The 16,075-nt window shown below is 46.5% G+C and overlaps 1 protein-coding gene across 1 annotated transcript in view; it reads left to right on the top strand.

The window, feature by feature from the left end:
• Positions 1–6,181: 6,181 nt before the first annotated feature.
• The window catches only part of STOML1 (stomatin like 1), a 31,599-nt gene continuing 21,705 nt past the window's right edge, over positions 6,182–16,075 (top strand). Inside the window, 4 exon segments of the mRNA XM_036272522.1 lie at positions 6,182–6,215; positions 6,218–6,324; positions 6,781–6,808; positions 6,811–6,980. Coding sequence (XP_036128415.1) covers positions 6,197–6,215; positions 6,218–6,324; positions 6,781–6,808; positions 6,811–6,980 — 324 coding nt within the window. The 5' untranslated portion in view covers positions 6,182–6,196.

Here is a 16,075-nt window from a genome sequence, read left to right as displayed (position 1 = left end):
CTGTGGTAACACAAGATAAGGTACTCTGGGCACAGGCATTGGGACATAGAACTTGTGCACAGAGGGCTGAACTTATAGCCTTAATACAAGCCTTACATTGGGGAAAGGAAATAACTATGAACATTTATACTGACAGTAGATATGCATCCACTACTGCTCATGTACATGGGGCACTCTATCAGGAGCGAGGACTCCTCACCTCAGAGGGAAAGGAAATTAAAACCAAAGCTGAAATCCTAGCTCTGTTAGAGGCCAGCTGGCTACCTCAAAAGGTTGCCATCATTCACTGTAAAGGACATCAGACAACCAATGACCCAATGGCCCAGGGAAATGCTTTTGCAGATCAGACGGCAAGAGACACTGTCCCCCCAAAAAACAGTGGGGCCTCTCCAGATTTAACCTGTGCTACCTCCACGAAATCTCCCTAGAGTTCCCTCTTATATAGAAGAGGAAAAAGAACTCAGAATTAAGCTAGGAGAGAACATAAACTCTTCTAGTTGATACATACTTCCTGATCTGAAAATTCTGTTACCTGAGGCACTAAGACGAGATCTTATTTTTAAAACTCACCAAAGTATCCACCTAGGGGGAACTAAACGGATTGAACTTCTTCATCAAGATTATTACATTCCAAGACTTCACCATTATGCCAAGCACATTGCAGCCCGCTGTCCTACTTATGCTCAGATAAATACAAAACAACAAGGAAATGCTCAATTGGGGATTCGACTACGTGAACATTAGGAAATAAGCTTTACTGAAATAGTTCCAGGAAAGTTTGGTTACAAATACCTCCTCATTTTTATTGACACTTTTTCAGGTTGGACAGAAGCCTTCCTGACTAAATCTGAGACAGCTCAGACAGTAGATAGGAAACTAATATCAGAAATAGTTCCCCGATTTGGCCTCCCTTTAGCCATGGGATCCGATAATGGCCCGGCATTCATTGCCCAGATCACACAAGCCTTAGCTATAATTTTAAAAATTACTTGGAAATTACACTGTGCATACAGGCTTCAGAGTTCAGGACAGATAGAAAGGATGAATTGAACATTAAAGGAGACTATTACTAAATTAAAATTAGAGACAGGCAAAAATTGGGTCAGACCCCTTCCTTTTGCCCTATTGTGGGTCCGATGTACTCCCTATATTAAGGGTCTCTCTCCCTATGAAATAATGTACTGGAGACCACCACCGCTTCTCCCCAAATTGGGAGAAGAAACCCTTGCTGAACTAAATAATAACCATTATCTTCCTAAGTCCTTACAGGCTCTGCAACTCGTCCAACAAAACCATCAGATGATAACAGATTCTCTCCCTAAGCCTTCTCTTCCAGGTGACTCATATCTCTACAATATTCAGCCTGGTGACTGGATTTGGATCAAAAAAATTCAACCTGCTTCGCTGGAACCTAGATGGACTGGTCCGCTGCCTGTAATCCTCACCACTCGGACAGCCCTTAGGTGACAGGTCACCGTTTCTGGATTCATCCCACCCAGGTAAAGAAGGCACACCCTAACCAGATACCAGAAAAATGGACCCTTCAACGGACAGACGACCCTTTGAAGGTAAAATTACTCTGATCCTGATCCTGTTACTTGGGAACTTTGTTTCTCTGACTCCGGGAAATCTCCACCAGCCAATCTCCATGAGCCTTAGTTGGACCCATGATGGACCACATTATTGGCACAAACACATCCTATGGAATCCTGAACTTATATTTTGATTCCTATGCCAGAGGACCTCCAAGAAGACAAAGGCCCCAGATTACTTGTAGCCCCAGAAGGGACTTGATTTGCCTCCACTACCAGAGTAACTCCTTATATTAACTCACATAATGATGATTTTGGACTATGCATTCTTACTTATGTAATTCCACAGGTCTACTTTTACTCCAGTGAAGGCAGACACAAACATTTTGGAACCTCAGCTGGAAGGGATAAATGGGCAATACCCATATTAGTTCCACTCTTAGTAAAATTAGGACTAGCAGGCTCTGCAGCCGTCAGTATGACTGTACTAGTCATGGGAGACCAGAATTTTAAGGCATTTAGTAAACAAATAGATCAAGACCTCTCAGACCTGGAAAACTCTATCACCCATTTAGAAAAGTCCCTAAATTCCCTGGCTGAAGTAGTATTACAGAATAGATGGGGACTTGATCTCCTCTTCTTAAAACAAGGAGGTCTATATATGGCTCTAGGTGAGACCTGCTGTTTCTATGCTAACCGCTCTGGAATAATAAGAGACAGTTTGATTCTAATTAGACAGAGAATTAAAGACAGAGAAGAACTAAGAAAATCAGGAAGCAACTGGTTCAAGGGTCTATTATAATTGATCTCCATGGTTAATGACCCTCTTATCAGCAATAGCAGGACCTCTTCTATTATTGCTCATAGGGCTACTTTTTGGCCCCATAATTATTAACTGTTTAACTAAATATATCAGACAAAGAATCCAGACAGTTAAACTTATGGTCCTAAGCACCCATTACCAAAGAATTCAAAATTGGGAGAGGAAACAAACAATGATTTGATTCCCCTGAAAACCAGTGGGGAATGTGCTGGCCTGCTCATATCGCCTCACCTGATTAAATAATAAATACAAAAGGCCGACTGTGGAGCTTTCAGAGGCAAACTGAGGAAGTACCAGCTGGCCCGGTACTCCTCTAAACAAATTTGCCCTCTAAGCAAATTTGTTATTTTTTAGAACTGAGAAAATAGAGTGAATAGCAGGACAATCCTGACCATAGATGTGTGTTGACGCAGCTCCCTCCCACCTTTGCTCTCTCCCGCTTATCACCAACTGCCTCCGCTTCTGTACTTGCTTGCTTGCCCTCCCCCAAGGCCAACAAGAAATGCCAGTTGCAGAAATTTGTAACAAGCCCCCTATAAAATAAAAATGTAGCTGAAAGTCGGGGCTAATCTCGGAGAACTCGGAACAAGTGGCCGGCGGCTTTGCTCTCTATTTGGCTTTAATTTGGCTCTGGTGGTCTCTTGGTTCTCTCGTGCCACAAAAGTACGATTTCCTTGATTCTGGAGAAGATTCAGCTCCTGAAAAATCTCGTCAAAGCCAGCTTCCCCTCCTGATCCTTTTCTAAGGCAGACGGGGAACACGCAGGAGAAGGCAAGGACTCCTGTGGATTCCAGGGAACCAAGACCACTTTCCCTCCCTGCCAGGCGGCTGCAGTTCGGTCCTCCTAGCGCAGGGGGCGGTGTGTGACTGCAGGAGTCAGGCCGCCCTGCCTCCGCGCCAGGACCGCGGTGCCCCGTGCTAGGGAAACCGGAAGCGACGGCGGCAGGGGCGGGGCGTGGTGGAGGCTCGCAGGTCTGTCCTGGCACTGCTGGGGCGCAGGGCATGCCCCCCTGTTCAGAACCACGCAGTGCAGGTCTGGATATTGGGCGCTGCTGTTGGGAGACTTGAACTGTTTCCAGCAGTCGAACTTCGGCTTCCTGGACTCGCAAAAGGATAGCTTGTTCCGGGAGCGGGGCGGCGTGGGGCTGGGGGCGGGTGAGTGGCCGCCCAGCTCGGAGGGGCTCGGGGGCACCCGGCCGGCGTCGCCAGGCCTGAACTCTCTGCCTCTCAGAAGTCAGCTGGTCTGGCGTAGTGGCACTCTAAGAGGTGGGAGCGAGAGGAAGCACCAGGTGGAGAGGGGCACGTAGCGGGCGCTGGGATGCTAGCGTCGACCCGTCCTTTCTAGCGCTGCGGGTGCAGCCCCAGAATTCTCATCTTCCAAGGCTCCTAGCCCCACCTCGTTCCTTCTCGGCCCTTATCAGCCCTTTAGGCCTGGGAAGAGGTGTCAAGTACCTATTTTGACTAGAAAGAAACCACAGTCGCGGCATAGAAGGTCATCATCACACCAAGGGCACTTGGCTGCAGAAAAGTGGCAGAATCTTTACACTTACACACACACACTCACACACCTGCCCCCGACCCCGGATTCCCTGAGCTTGAGCACCACCTTATTTCCTGGTGGAGATGAGCAAGCAAAAAGCTGTCAGCTGCCTGTGTTGGCCCAGGCCCTGTGTTGCTCAGAAGCCTTGAGACCCACATTCCAGATCTCACATTCCTCAGCCTGACAAACCCTGGAGGAATTGGTCCCTCCCCAACCCTCCTGTAATGACAGTTGCCCTATCCAAGGGTTCCTTTTTGCAGGGGCCATATGGATCAGAATCAGCAGGAAAGGGACCTAGTATCCTGGGGCTCTGAGAGCCCATAGGGTATGGGGTTGGTGGGAAGATGGAACAGAGGCTCCTGTCTGCTTCCTGTCCAGCATTGGGAGGGAAGGAGAGCAGAGAATAACCTGATCCCAGATTCTGAGGCTGTCTCAGCTTCACTCCTATCCTGAGCTCCTGGCTGTCCAGGGACCAGGACCTCTGGCTTAGATGAGCCTCACCTTTCTAGTTCTTTCCCCCACCTCCCTCCTGAAGCTCTTCAACTGAAGCATGCATTTGATGGTCCTTAAGGCATTAAAATGGGGTAAAGAATTGTGAGCTAGGAAAGAACATCTTTGTCTTCACTTATAGCTCCTATTGGTAAGCCATTATGCTTTATCTCTTTAGGCATAAGGACTCCTTGAAAGCACACTTCTGGGGCTGGTGGTTGAAGAGAGATGAGTTATGCCAGCAGCATTCAGTTCAACCCAGCCTGTGTTTGCAGATTTCCACAGGCTCCTGGCTCTGCCAAGTCAATATAAATCAGACAAGATTGACTCCACCTCAGCCCAATAAGTAGGGCGTCACATTGTTTTGCTTCTCAGATTCAATGGCCATTGTCCAGCAGAGAATAGACTTGTGAAGGATTTGAGACAGATTAGTTTTATGTGGGAGGAAGGAACAGTTCTTAGCTAGCACCTGCCCAAGGATGTGGGAGTATTAGACAAGGAGGCAGACTGAGAGCTCTGAGAAGGAAGGGAGGTGGGCAAAAGGTACACTTGACCATGTTCACTCTGCCTGCAGCTGTCCAGCAAGCCAGTTAGTGTCCCTTGACTGCCTTTGTTCTCTTGTCCCAGATGCACCTCAGACCTGGCCTTCCTGCCTCTGCCACGGCTTCATCATTTTCCTGGGGTTCTTGCTGCTGCTGATCACCTTCCCCATTTCTGGATGGTTTGCCCTAAAAGAAGGCTAACTGGGACAGCCCCAGGGTTGTTGGGCCATACTTAGAGCCTTGGCTTTGATGGATGAAGTTTTCGTCCTCTGTCTCCTTCCCTTAAGTATTATATTTTCACACTTCTGTGAAATGGGCTGGGTGAGGATTGTTCATCCCCATCTTTCAGCTGAGGAAACTAGGGCTCAGACTTGTCCAAAGTCATACAGGATCCAAACTCCCAAGTCCTGGGCTCTGGACAACAGCATTAAGGTGCATACAGATACCTTTGCCAAATCTTCCTGCCTTTGGGTTAGGCTAAATTAGAAATGGAAAACACTGAAGTTGGTCCAGCAGATAAAGAGTGAGAGGAATTCAGGCCTCGTTTCCACAGGGAGTGGTGCAGCTGGGAAAAGATGAGCTGTAGGTGAGGACCACACCTGAAAGCTGCAGCGAAGTGGAAGCCTAGGCCGGCCTTGCTCCGTGCAGCAAAGGCCATGGTCAGCTTTGCTCGAAAGGCTTTGGGTTTGGTGTGGTCTGGAAGGAAGTCCTTAGAAAGACCAAAATTCTAGTCCTAAAACTGCCACTGAAACAAATACTGTGACCTTGGGCAAGTGTCTGCTTCTCTGAACTTCATTTCTCAATTTGGATGTATTTACTTCTTTGAGGACTCCAGCACCTGAAGCTGGCAAAGCCCTTTGCTTGGGGTTGCTGGTAGAGCAGCCCAGAATGTGATTCTAACTAATTCAAGCCCAGATAGTTTTCTAGTTTGAGTCACATCTAGCTTCAGACCACAGAAATGAAAAGTTTATCTGAGAATCAAGTCAGTACAGTGTGGTAGTTAAGAGCATTGCCTCTGGAGTCATTCAGAACTGTATTCAGATCTTCCCTATTTCACTTAGGGACTGTGTGATTTTTGAAAGAGTCACTTAACCCCTCTTAGCCTTGGTTTTCTCATGTGAAAACAGAGAGTTTAAGGATACCTGACACTGCCCAGTGCAAGGGGGAGAGAGGTGAGGGAGGGCCCTGGGCGATGTCATTGGCAGCCTGTGCTCACCACACTCAACCCTTCCTTTGCCTTTGTTAACAGATTGTGCCTGCCTGTGAGCTGATGATCATGTTTCGACTGAGCTGATCCACACCCCTTATGGGCCTGGTGTGGTTCTGCTCCTGCCCTTTGTTGACTCCTTTCAGAGAGGGGCTCTGAGGACATGAGCCTTCAGTGTCTTTCCCTGCAAGGTGAGGGGCTTCTCGGCTCTTCTGGGCAGAGAGAGTGGGGGCTTGTGCCGCATATCCTGTGAGTAGCCATCAGGGGCAGGGGGAAGGGAGTAGGGAGGAGACCAGAAAATCATGGCAGGAGGCTGGAAGCCCATCCTTGTTCCAAATACCTAACCCCATGTACCTAGGGACACCATTTTATCCATGAGGGTCTAGTGACCAGGTGGGTGAATTAAGCTGAGTGGTCTCAGTGGGCCTGACCTTGCAGCTTCAGCCCCTTGAGTATCTTCTCTTTTTTTAAAAAAAAAAAAATGTTTTTTATTGGTTTTTGAAAGAGAGGATCGAGCTCACAACCCAGGCGTATGCCCTGACTAGGAATCGAACCAGTGACCTCTTGGTGCATGGGACAATGCTCAATCCACTGAGCCATCCCGACAGCGTGAGAACTTTTCCTTTGTGGCCTCCTTCCCTCAACAGTTGGCCTCTAAGGATGGGGCTGTGCTGTCCGTGGTGCTAATGTCCAGTTCCTCATCGGGGACCCAGTATTGTCAGTGATGACTGTGAAGGACCTGAACACAGCCACACCCATGATGGCTCAGAATGCCATGACCAAGTCCCTGCTCAAGAGACCTCTGGAGACCCAGATGGAGAAGCTCAAGATCAGTGACCAGCTCTTGGTAGGCAGCTCTTCACAGGGCAGAGTTTGGTGCCCTGCACTTGGCCTGCTTCTGCCTGTGGGACACTTTGAGCAAAGCAGCAGATCACTCTGGGCCTCAGTCTACCATATGCCTGAAGAGTGTGACAGTCTTTTTTTTTTTTTTTTTTTTTATCCTCACCCGAGGACATTTTTCTATTTTTTTGTTCAGATAGAGTGGGAGGGAGAGAGAGGAAGAGAGAGAGAGAGAAACATCGACGTGAAAGGGACACACTGAGTGGCTGCCACCCACATGACCAACCAGGGCCGGGGACAAACTGCAACCGAGGTACGCGTCCTTAGCAGGAACCGAACCCAGGTCTCTCTGGACCGCAGGCTGACGCTCTAACCACTGAGCCAAACCAGCCACGGCAAGAGTGTGACAGTCTTTGAAGAGCCAGTGGTGTGGGTGGGACTATGAGTTGAGGAATGGAAGATGGGCACAGACCACAGCAATCTGGGGTAAACCGGTCCCTGAAAAGTGAAGGGGCTCTGACAGGGGTGTGGCTTGACAGGAATTGATGGTGTCTGCCTCTGACTGCTGAAGTTTTGCCCATCACTGCTTTGTGGGCATTGCCATGACAACACTGGGCCTCAGGGAACTTCAGGAGACTTAGGGCAGGCAGTAGGATGAGAGAAGCGGGGTCCACCTGGCCCAGGCTCCTAGGGAGTTCTGTGCTGCCGGTGCAGTTTTGTGATTTTGTGTTACATGTTCTCCCAGAAGAAAGGGACACAGGACATTTGGACCTTTTTCCTGCTTCTTCATGTGTGAGCAGTTATCTAGACTGGAATTCACCTCAAATCCTGTGACAAGATGGGATAGAAATGAACACATAGGTGGCAGTGTGTCCCTTGCTACCGTGTCCCAGTGGAAATGTAGGTGAAGTTGTTGCTTATTCCTCTCAGCTCTGCTTTCCCCAGGGAACCGGGGTTAGGGAAAAGGAAGGTGGAGTAGGGCATTACCAGTCTTGGAGGTCCCAGTCCCTTGGGAAAGTAAATCAACCAATTGGGGGAAACTACTGAGAAAACACTGCTTGTAACAGTAACTGTACCTCTCAGGTGCAGAGCATTTTATAGTTTACAAAGTACTTTTCTGGCCCCATTGTATCTCAGCTTTATATTTTACTGTAAGAGACTGGTATTACTGTTTTATTTTGGAGGGAGGAAACTAATCCTCAAATTATTTTCCATGCCTCTGAGAGCCATGGTCAAGGGCAGAGCTGAACCAGAGCCAGATCAACAGCTCTCCCACCTCCCAGCCCAGTGCTCAATCTTTAAAAGAAAAAAAAAATTTTTTTTAATTATAACTGACATTAAATATATTAGTTTTAGGTGTATAACATAATGGTTAAACATTTATATAACTTTTAAAGTGATTCCCCCAGTAAATCTAGAACCCACCTGGCACCATATATAGTTATTACAATATTATTGATTATATTCCCTGTGCTATAATTTACATGCCCATGACTATTTTGTAACTGCCAATTTGTACTTAATCCCTTCACCTTTTTCACCCAGCACCCCAACCCTCTTCCCATCTGGCAATCATCAGTTTGTTCTTTTTCATGTTTGTTCCTTCATTTCGTTTTTCAGATTCCATGTATACGTGAAATCACCTGGTATTTGTCTTTCTCTGTCTGACTTACTTCACTTAGCATTAATGCCCTCCAGGTCCATCCATGTTGTCTCAAATGGTAAGATTTCATTCTTTTTTATGACTGAGTCATATTCCATTGTATGTTTTTGGCACTTCATTATCTACTTGTGTGTTGATGGACACTTAAGTCGCTGCCATATTACGGCTATTGTAAACAATGCTGCAATGAATAGAGAGATATTGTACTGGCCTGCTCCTATCACTTTGTCCTGATTAAATAAACAAAAGGCCAACTATGAAGCTTTCAGAAGCAACCTGAGGAAGTACCAGCTGGCCTGCTACTCCTCTAAATGAATTTGTCCTCTAAGTGAATTTGTTAGTTTTTAGAACTCAGAAAATAGAATGAATAGCAGGATGGATGTGTGCTGACCCAGTCCACCCAGTTCCCTTTTGCCTCAGCTCCCTCCCCCCTCCCTTCCCTCCTGCTTATCTGTTGCTAACTGCCTCCGCTTCTGTACTTGCTTGCTTGCTCTTCCCCAAGGCCAACAAGAAATGCCAGTTGCAGAAGTTTGTAACAAACCCCCTATAAAATAAACAATCAGCTGAAGGTCGGGGCTGATCTCCGAGCACTGGGGATCAGTCGCCGGCCGGCTTTGCTCTCTATTTGGCTTTAATTTGGCTCAGGTGATCTCTAGGTTCTCTCGCGCCACAACAATATATATGATAGCTTGAATTAGTGTTTAGGATTTCTTTGGATAAATACCCAGAAGTGGGATTGCTGGGTTATAGAGTAGTTCTAGTTTTAATTTTTGGAGGAACTTCCATACTGTTGTCTATAGTGGCTGTGTTAGATAGGACAAGGATCTTAAGGTCTGGGTGGTTCTTACTAAATGCTATTCTTGCTAAGTGTTAAAATGTAGCACAGTATTTTATAGAAGCAGCTGTAAACAGGATGAGCTTGACTGAAATCTGACCGGATTAAGTGTGTAGCCAACTGCAAAGAAGAAATAAAGATTTAATTAACCAAATAGTATATATAAGCAATGGCTAAGCCTCCCATGAGGGAGACAGAGCTTTGGATTTGAATCCTCCATCTCTTTTTCTTTCTGCAAATAAATAAAACTATTTATGGACAACCATTACCCCCAAGAGGTGAACCCTTTGAGTTAGGTAATAGGTGCACCAGTCTGCATTCCCAGCAACAGTGCACGGGTTTTCCTTTTCTCGACATCCTCACCAACGCTTGTTTGTTAATTTATTGATGATAGCCATTCTGACAGGTGTGAGGTAATATCTTATTGTGGTTTTATTTGTATTTCTTTGATGATTAGTGACTTTGAGCATCTTTTCATATGTCTATGGACCATCTGTGTGCCCTCTTTGGAGAGATGTCTGTTTAGGTCTGCTGCCCACTTTTTAATTGGATTGTTTTCTTTGGTGTTAAGTTGTATGAGTTTCTTACATATTTTGGGTATTAACTCCTTATCGGATGTGTCATTGGCAAATATCTTCTCCCATTCAGTAGGTTATCTTTTTGTGTTGTTGATAGTTTTCTTTGCTGTGCAAAAACTTTTTGGTTTGTTGTAGTTCCATTTGTTGGTGTCCTTTGTCCAAGAACATCTACCCCCCAAAAGTATTACTAAGAGTGATGTCATAGAATTTACTGCCTGTTTTTTTCTAGGAGTTTTATTGTTTTGGGTCTGACTTTGAAGTCTTTAATTCATTAAGTCGGCATCTGCTGATTAAAGTTGGGTTTTTCTTGTTTATTTGTTTGTTTTCTTAATACTTGTGTTCTTAGTTTGAACTCTAAGTTTAGATGTACACATTGGTTTCTAATTTTCTTCAGAATCTTTCTGGCCAAGGGAAATATATGAACAGATTCCAATTTAGCAGAAAATATGAAGTGAGCAAGATTAGGTCCTTTAGAAAATAATAACTCGTGTACACTATAAAAGGTAATCATTCAAATTGCTATTTTCTGGGATTCTAAAACCTCCAACAGGAACAGAATAGAGAGCCCAGAAACAAACCCACACCTGTGGTCAATTAATTTATGACAGAGGAGGCAAGAATATACAACAAGGTAAAGGTAGTTTGTTCAATAAATAGTATTGGGGAAACTGGACAAATAAATGCAAAAAACTGAAACTAGACCACTTTTTTATTACACCATATATGAGAATAAACTATCAAAATAGCTCAGCATAGGATGAAGCATGAAATGCATTTGGGTCACAGTGTGTACAGGAGCATCACAATGAGTCAGCAGCCGGTCACAGTTTTCTCTCCCATAGGTCATAGATTAGTCTATTCAAAACCTTTTTAATTTAGGTGCATTAAAAATGGGGAATTTAATAGTCCTATAGATGATCAACAGTGTGTAACCAGTTAGTTCTCTCTTTTATTGAAGCGGGCAGGCGGAATGCAGCCAGAAATTTTTCTTCTGTTCAAGGCAAGAAAGTTGCATTACTTACAGCCTTAATTGTAGGTGTTGTTGTAACCCAGGAGATCGACCAAACTCAGACGCCGAGATGGGGTTTAACAAAAGGAGTTTATTGAGCTAAGTCTGCAGGCCTGCAGTGTGTCCCACACAGGAGTAACTGCGGCGGCGGAGAGCTAAAATGGCTCCTTTTTATAGGATTTTGTGAGGGGGGTTGCTACGTGTAAGCAAGCATGTTACAGAAGCGGAATTTAGCAGTTAGTTAATTACCTGTTACTCAGTTTCCCAGACATCTCAAAGGTCAAGATGTTTTCAATAGATCATCCCTGGCGCCGACCCCAGGATTCCTCAAGGGTTAGTGTTTACTTAGGGATTAGCTAGTGAAGAATGTTCTTCAGTAAATGAGTAAACTGACAACCCCTTTGGTTGTCATGACAGCCTCTGGGAGTTTGGGTCAATGGCACTGAGTTATAACATTCCCCACTTCTTCTGGTGAATTAATCAAATCCTTGATTTATATTAGTCATGGATTAGGGGTAAGCTTTGGTAATATTGCTGTTGGGCTAGTACCATAAGCTTAATTGATTGGACCCGCTCCTTGACAAATGCAGTGATTCTGTTAAGGATGATAGGTCCGCAGGCTAAGGCTATGAATAAGAGGAGGAGCGGACCCACTAGAGCTGTGAGGAGGGTGGTCAGCCAGGGAGACCAATTGAACATACTCTCATACCATGAGGTGGAGGTATGTTCTTCTCTCTCTCTATCTCGTAATCGCTTTTGCAGCTCTTGCATAGATTGTCTGATGATACCTGAGTGGTTAGCATAGAAACAACAGGTCTCTCCTAGGGCAGCACAGAGGCCTCCCTGTTTGAGGAAGAGCAGATCTAGACCTCTGCGATTTTGGAGGGCCACTTCGGCTAGGGAGTCAACCTGTTTTTCAAGGTATTTGACTTGGGTCTGGAGTAATTCAACATCGCGGGAAAACGTGGCTGACAGTTCACGAAGGGCAAAGTCATTCTTAATGAGGGCTGCCGCCCCTAGGGCAGTGGAGCCGGCAATACCCAGGGTAACCAGTACAGGGATCAGAATGGGAACACGTTTCTGGAGTCTAGTATGAGAGTCTGAGGCTAGAAAATGGGCTGCACCTGTGGGCCCTGCATATAGGTATACCTGGGGAACTATATAGATAACAACACAAAGATCTGAATGGTTCCCGGGGCTAATGCAGTGGTGGATACCTGATAAGCATGCAAACCAAGTCCCGCTAGGTGCAATCAGAGTCCATGGGGTTGAGCCTTCAGCTCGCAGAGAGGTGTTGGTCAGGCAGTTGTCCTTGTATGGAGAAGTTTGGAGGTTGAGGTTTCCAAGGATGAAGCAGGTCCCCTGTCCTTGAAGATCTCCTAGGGTGAGCTTGCCGGCTCGGGCACAGTTGGCAAGGGTTCCTTCCCCAGGTGAGTCTGAGTCACTAAAAGTTTGGTTCATGGGGGCTAGAGTACCCGTGGCATTTGCCCCAATACCAACATAGTAGGGTGGTGCTGGATCTACACAGAGCCAGCAGTCTTCGGTGGTGTTAGGTTGAGAACTATTTAAGAGGGAGAAAACAGAATCTAACATGGTTAGAAGCGAGTTGCTAAAGGAATTGAGGGGGTGTGGCGTTGGCACCTGAGGAGGCCCAAAAGCTGGAGCTGGTGCCCTATTCCGGCTCTCTAGAGACTCTGTGGGTGTTAATAAAGTACCAATGTCATATCCAGCGACATATAGTCTCAACCCCCATGTTTTTCCAGTGAGCCAGGCTGAGTTTCTTGAGATATGGGGTGCATCGGGCGCGCAACAGAGCAAATGGCAAGAGGTTTACCCAATTATCACCGGTTTCAATCTTAAGTTTGGTAAGAGTCTCCTTAAGAGTTCTATTCATTCTCTCTATCTCACCTGAGCTTTGGGGTCTATAGGCACAATGTAATTTCCAGCCTATTCTGAGAGCTTCTGCTATTAATTTGGAAATTTTGGCTATGAAAGCCGGCCCATTATCTGACCCCAGTACTAAGGGCAGGCCAAATCTAGGAATGATCCCAGTTAGGAGATGTCTGGCAACTACGTTAGCAGTCTCGTGCCTTGTGGCAAAAGCCTCAGTCCATCCTGAGTAGGTGTCAACAAAAACTAGTAAGTACTTAAATCCAAATTTGCTGGTTGAGATCTCAGTAAAATCAAGTTCCCAATGCTCACCTGGTTCATGCCCTCTGATTCGGACCCCAAGTCCACGGGGTCTGGGAGGCCCTGGATTTACCTGTGCACAGGCAGAACATCGGGTAACCTCCGAAGTGGCTATAGTCTTGAGATCTGGAATATAGAAGTGTCTACTGACTAGAGAGATTAATTTTGATGTGCCTAGGTGAGTACTATAGTGGAGATCTCTAATGAGAGCAATTCCCAAGGCTTTGGGGAGAAGTAGTCTTCCATCGGGGAGCTGATGCCAGTTCCCCTTCTCTGTTGAACAATTTAACTTCTTTCCCAGGTTGAGCTCCTCTTCACTGTAGGATGGTGAGGAGGGCAATTCCCGAAGGGGAAGAGCAGGGAGTATTTCTATAGGTTTTACCTCAGTTAGGGCAATTTGTTTAGCAGTCCGGTCTGCTAGGTCATTTCCTTCTTTTGTCTGACTAGGCTTGGTTTCGTGCCCTCTGCAGTGAACAATGGCCACAGCCTTAGGTTGCCAGGTGGCTGCTAAGAGGTTGAGTATTTTTTTTCTATTTTTAATTTCTTTCCCAGCTGATGTGAGGAGCCCCCTTTCTCGGTATAGGGCTCCATGCACATGAGCAGTTGCAAAGGCATAGCGGCTGTCAGTGTAGATGTTGACCCTCTTGCCTTTTGCCCAGTTGAGTGCCTGTGTCAGGGCAATCAGTTCTGCTTTCTGTGCAGAAGTTCTGTGGGGCAAGACCTGAGCCCAGATTACCTGTAAGTTGGTGACTACTGCTGCCCCAGCATACCGAGTTCCATCCTTGATGAAACTGCTTCCATCAGTATAGAGGTCATAGTCAGAGTTGGCTATTTGCTCGTCTTTGAGGTCCGGTCTGGTTCTCTCTATGGAGTCTAGTAACGAGTGGCAATCGCGGAGCAGTTCTCCTCGATTCCCGTCGGGGAGTAAGGTGGCCGGGTTGAGGGCAGTAGACTTGGAGAAGGTAACCTGTGGTGGGTTCAATAATAGTACCTGATATTGAGTGAGGCGAGCGTTGGAAATCCATCTGTCAGGAGGAGACCTGAGTAAGGCTTCAGTGGTGTGGCCTCCGATGATTTGGAGGTCCTGGCCTAAGGTCAGCTTCTGCGCCTCCTTGACAAGGAGAGCGGTTGCAGCTATTGCTCTCATGCAGGACGGCCAGCCTGCAGCAACAGGGTCAAGCTGTTTGGAGAGATAAGCAATTGGGTGTTTCCATGGTCCCAGAGTCTGGGTTAGGACTCCTTTTGCTATGCCTTTGCGTTCTGCAACAAAAAGCTGGAAAGGTTTGGTGGTATCTGGCAAGGCAAGGGCAGGGGCTGAGGCAAGTGCCTGTTTAAGTTTTTCAAAAGCCTCTTCTTCCCTTTCAGTCCAAGTTAAATCAGGTTCCTTTCCCCCCGTACATGAATAGAGGGGTCTTGCAATTTCTGCAAACCCTAGAATCCAAAGTCTGCAATATCCAACCGCGCCTAGAAATTCTTGTACCTGCCTTTTGGTGGTTGGCCTTGGGATTCCAAGGATTGATGTTTGGCAATCCCTTCCTTGGCCTTTTGGGGAATTGGGTATTGTCTGACTTGAATGGGAGCAGCAGTGCTCGCCAATTGCACAACGATAGGGGGCTGGTGAGAGGCTAGCCCCGGTGGGTTTGTTTCAGCCCAAACTTCAGGGATCTGTATGGCTAATTTAGTCAAGACATCCTGTGAGTTACTTTCCCCAGTGGGAGGTGACATTTCCTCTTGAAGGAGATATTCCTCAGAAAGGGGTACTGTAACCATGATAGTGGAAGGTTGTTGGTTCCCTAAGCTTAGAGTTGTGCTATTGTCTTGAAAAGTTATAGTTGCTTTCAGCTTTGCAGCAGGTCTCTGCCAAGCAATGGGTAGGGGCAGTCGGGCATTACAAGGAAGGAATGAGTGATAGTGCCCTTCCCAAGATCAGTGATTCTGGCTTTAGTCCATGGGTATGCTTTTGGCTTTCCTGTTGCCCCTATAATCGATGTCTTTTGGGAGAAGAGCTTTCCAGAGGCCTGCTGCAGGACCGAATAGGTGGCCCCCGTGTCGACAAGGAAGTCAGTTTGTTTTCCCTCGACCGTCAGGGTTAACATGGGTTCCTGGGGGCCTAAATTGATGGAACCCTGACCCCCCTAATCTTCCTCAGTCTCTAGGAGTAAGCGTGCAGGGGTTTCTTGTGCTTTTCTTGCCATTAGCTTGGGGCAATCTTTCTTCCAGTGTCCCATAGCCTTGCAGAAGGCGCATTGATTTTTCTTAAGTTGGGGTCTATCTTTAGATGGTTCTTTATTCCCCTTATAGGTGGCTAGTGGTCCCTTGTTAGGGGTTGCCAGCAAGATTCGAGACAGTTGCCTAGTTTGCTTCTTAATGGGATCCTCCCGGTTCTGAAAAACTTTCTAGCTATTTCAAGTAACTTATTTCTATTTTTTCCCTCAAAGCCTTCTAATTTCTGCAGTTTTTTTCTGATGTCTGGGGTTGACTGTGAGACGAAGGCCATGTTGACCATCCGTCTATTCCCATCTGCATCCGGGTCTAAGGGGGTATAAGTTCTGTAGGCCTCTAATAATCTTTCTAAAAAGGCCGTGGGAGATTCGTCCTTCCCTTGCATAGTGGCTGCTACTTTTGCTAAATTGGTGGGTTTCTTAGCAGCGCCCCTTAGACCCCTGAGGAGGTTTCGGTGATAAGTGCGTAACCTCTGCATCCCCTCCCCAGTGTTTGGATCCCATTCTGGGGGTCGTTGAGGCAGTTCATCATCTGAGCCCTCGGGGCCAGCGTCATCCCCGACCACAGCCTTAATTGCCTCAGCGCGTATCCTCTCCCTCTCCTC

Source organism: Molossus molossus, unplaced genomic scaffold (assembly GCF_014108415.1).
Source record: "Molossus molossus isolate mMolMol1 unplaced genomic scaffold, mMolMol1.p scaffold_m16_p_1, whole genome shotgun sequence".
In the NCBI taxonomy this organism is placed as follows: Eukaryota; Metazoa; Chordata; class Mammalia; order Chiroptera; family Molossidae; genus Molossus; species Molossus molossus.
The sequence above is the reverse complement of the archived record's forward strand: the minus strand, read 5'-3'. Positions and strand labels throughout refer to the sequence as shown.